General features: G+C 62.8%; 1 protein-coding gene across 1 annotated transcript; it reads left to right on the top strand.

The window, feature by feature from the left end:
• Window positions 1-6: 6 nt before the first annotated feature.
• Window positions 7-378, top strand: LOC120513418 (H-2 class II histocompatibility antigen, I-E beta chain-like; the record flags this gene model as incomplete). Its single annotated transcript, XM_039732856.1, has 1 exon — window positions 7-378. A coding segment is annotated over exon 1 (318 nt), but the record flags the coding sequence as incomplete, so codon positions are not given.
• Window positions 379-481: the final 103 nt, after the last annotated feature.

Genomic DNA, 481 nt, shown 5'->3' with positions numbered 1-481 from the left:
AACGGCACGGAGAAGGTGAGGTTCGTGGACAGGCGCATCTACAACCGGCAGACGTACGCGATGTTCGACAGCGACGTGGGGGAATACGTGGGGTTCACCCCCTTTGGGGAGAGGAATGCCCAGTACTGGAACAGCAACCCGCAATGGATGGAGTACATACGGACTGTGGTGGACACGTACTGCCGGCACAACTACGAGGGGATCACCCCGTTCATCACGGAGCGCCGAGGTGAGCGCGGGGCAGAGCGTGTCCCCTCGGGCCCTGCCCTGCCAATGACCCTGGAGCCCCTCAAAACCTCCATGCCCAGTCCCTCCCAGTCCCTCCCACTCCATCCCAGTCCCTCCCAGTCCCTCCCACTCCCTCCCACTCCATGCCCAGTCCATCCCAGTCCATCCCAGTCCCTCCCAGTCCATCCCAGTCCATTCTCAGTCCCTCCCACTCTCTCCCAGTTCCTCCCAGTCTCTCCCAGTCCCTCCCAGT

The sequence above is a fragment of the Passer montanus genome, unplaced genomic scaffold (assembly GCF_014805655.1).
Source record: "Passer montanus isolate IOZ18808 unplaced genomic scaffold, ASM1480565v1 scaffold8051, whole genome shotgun sequence".
In the NCBI taxonomy this organism is placed as follows: Eukaryota; Metazoa; Chordata; class Aves; order Passeriformes; family Passeridae; genus Passer; species Passer montanus.
The sequence above is the reverse complement of the archived record's forward strand: the minus strand, read 5'-3'. Positions and strand labels throughout refer to the sequence as shown.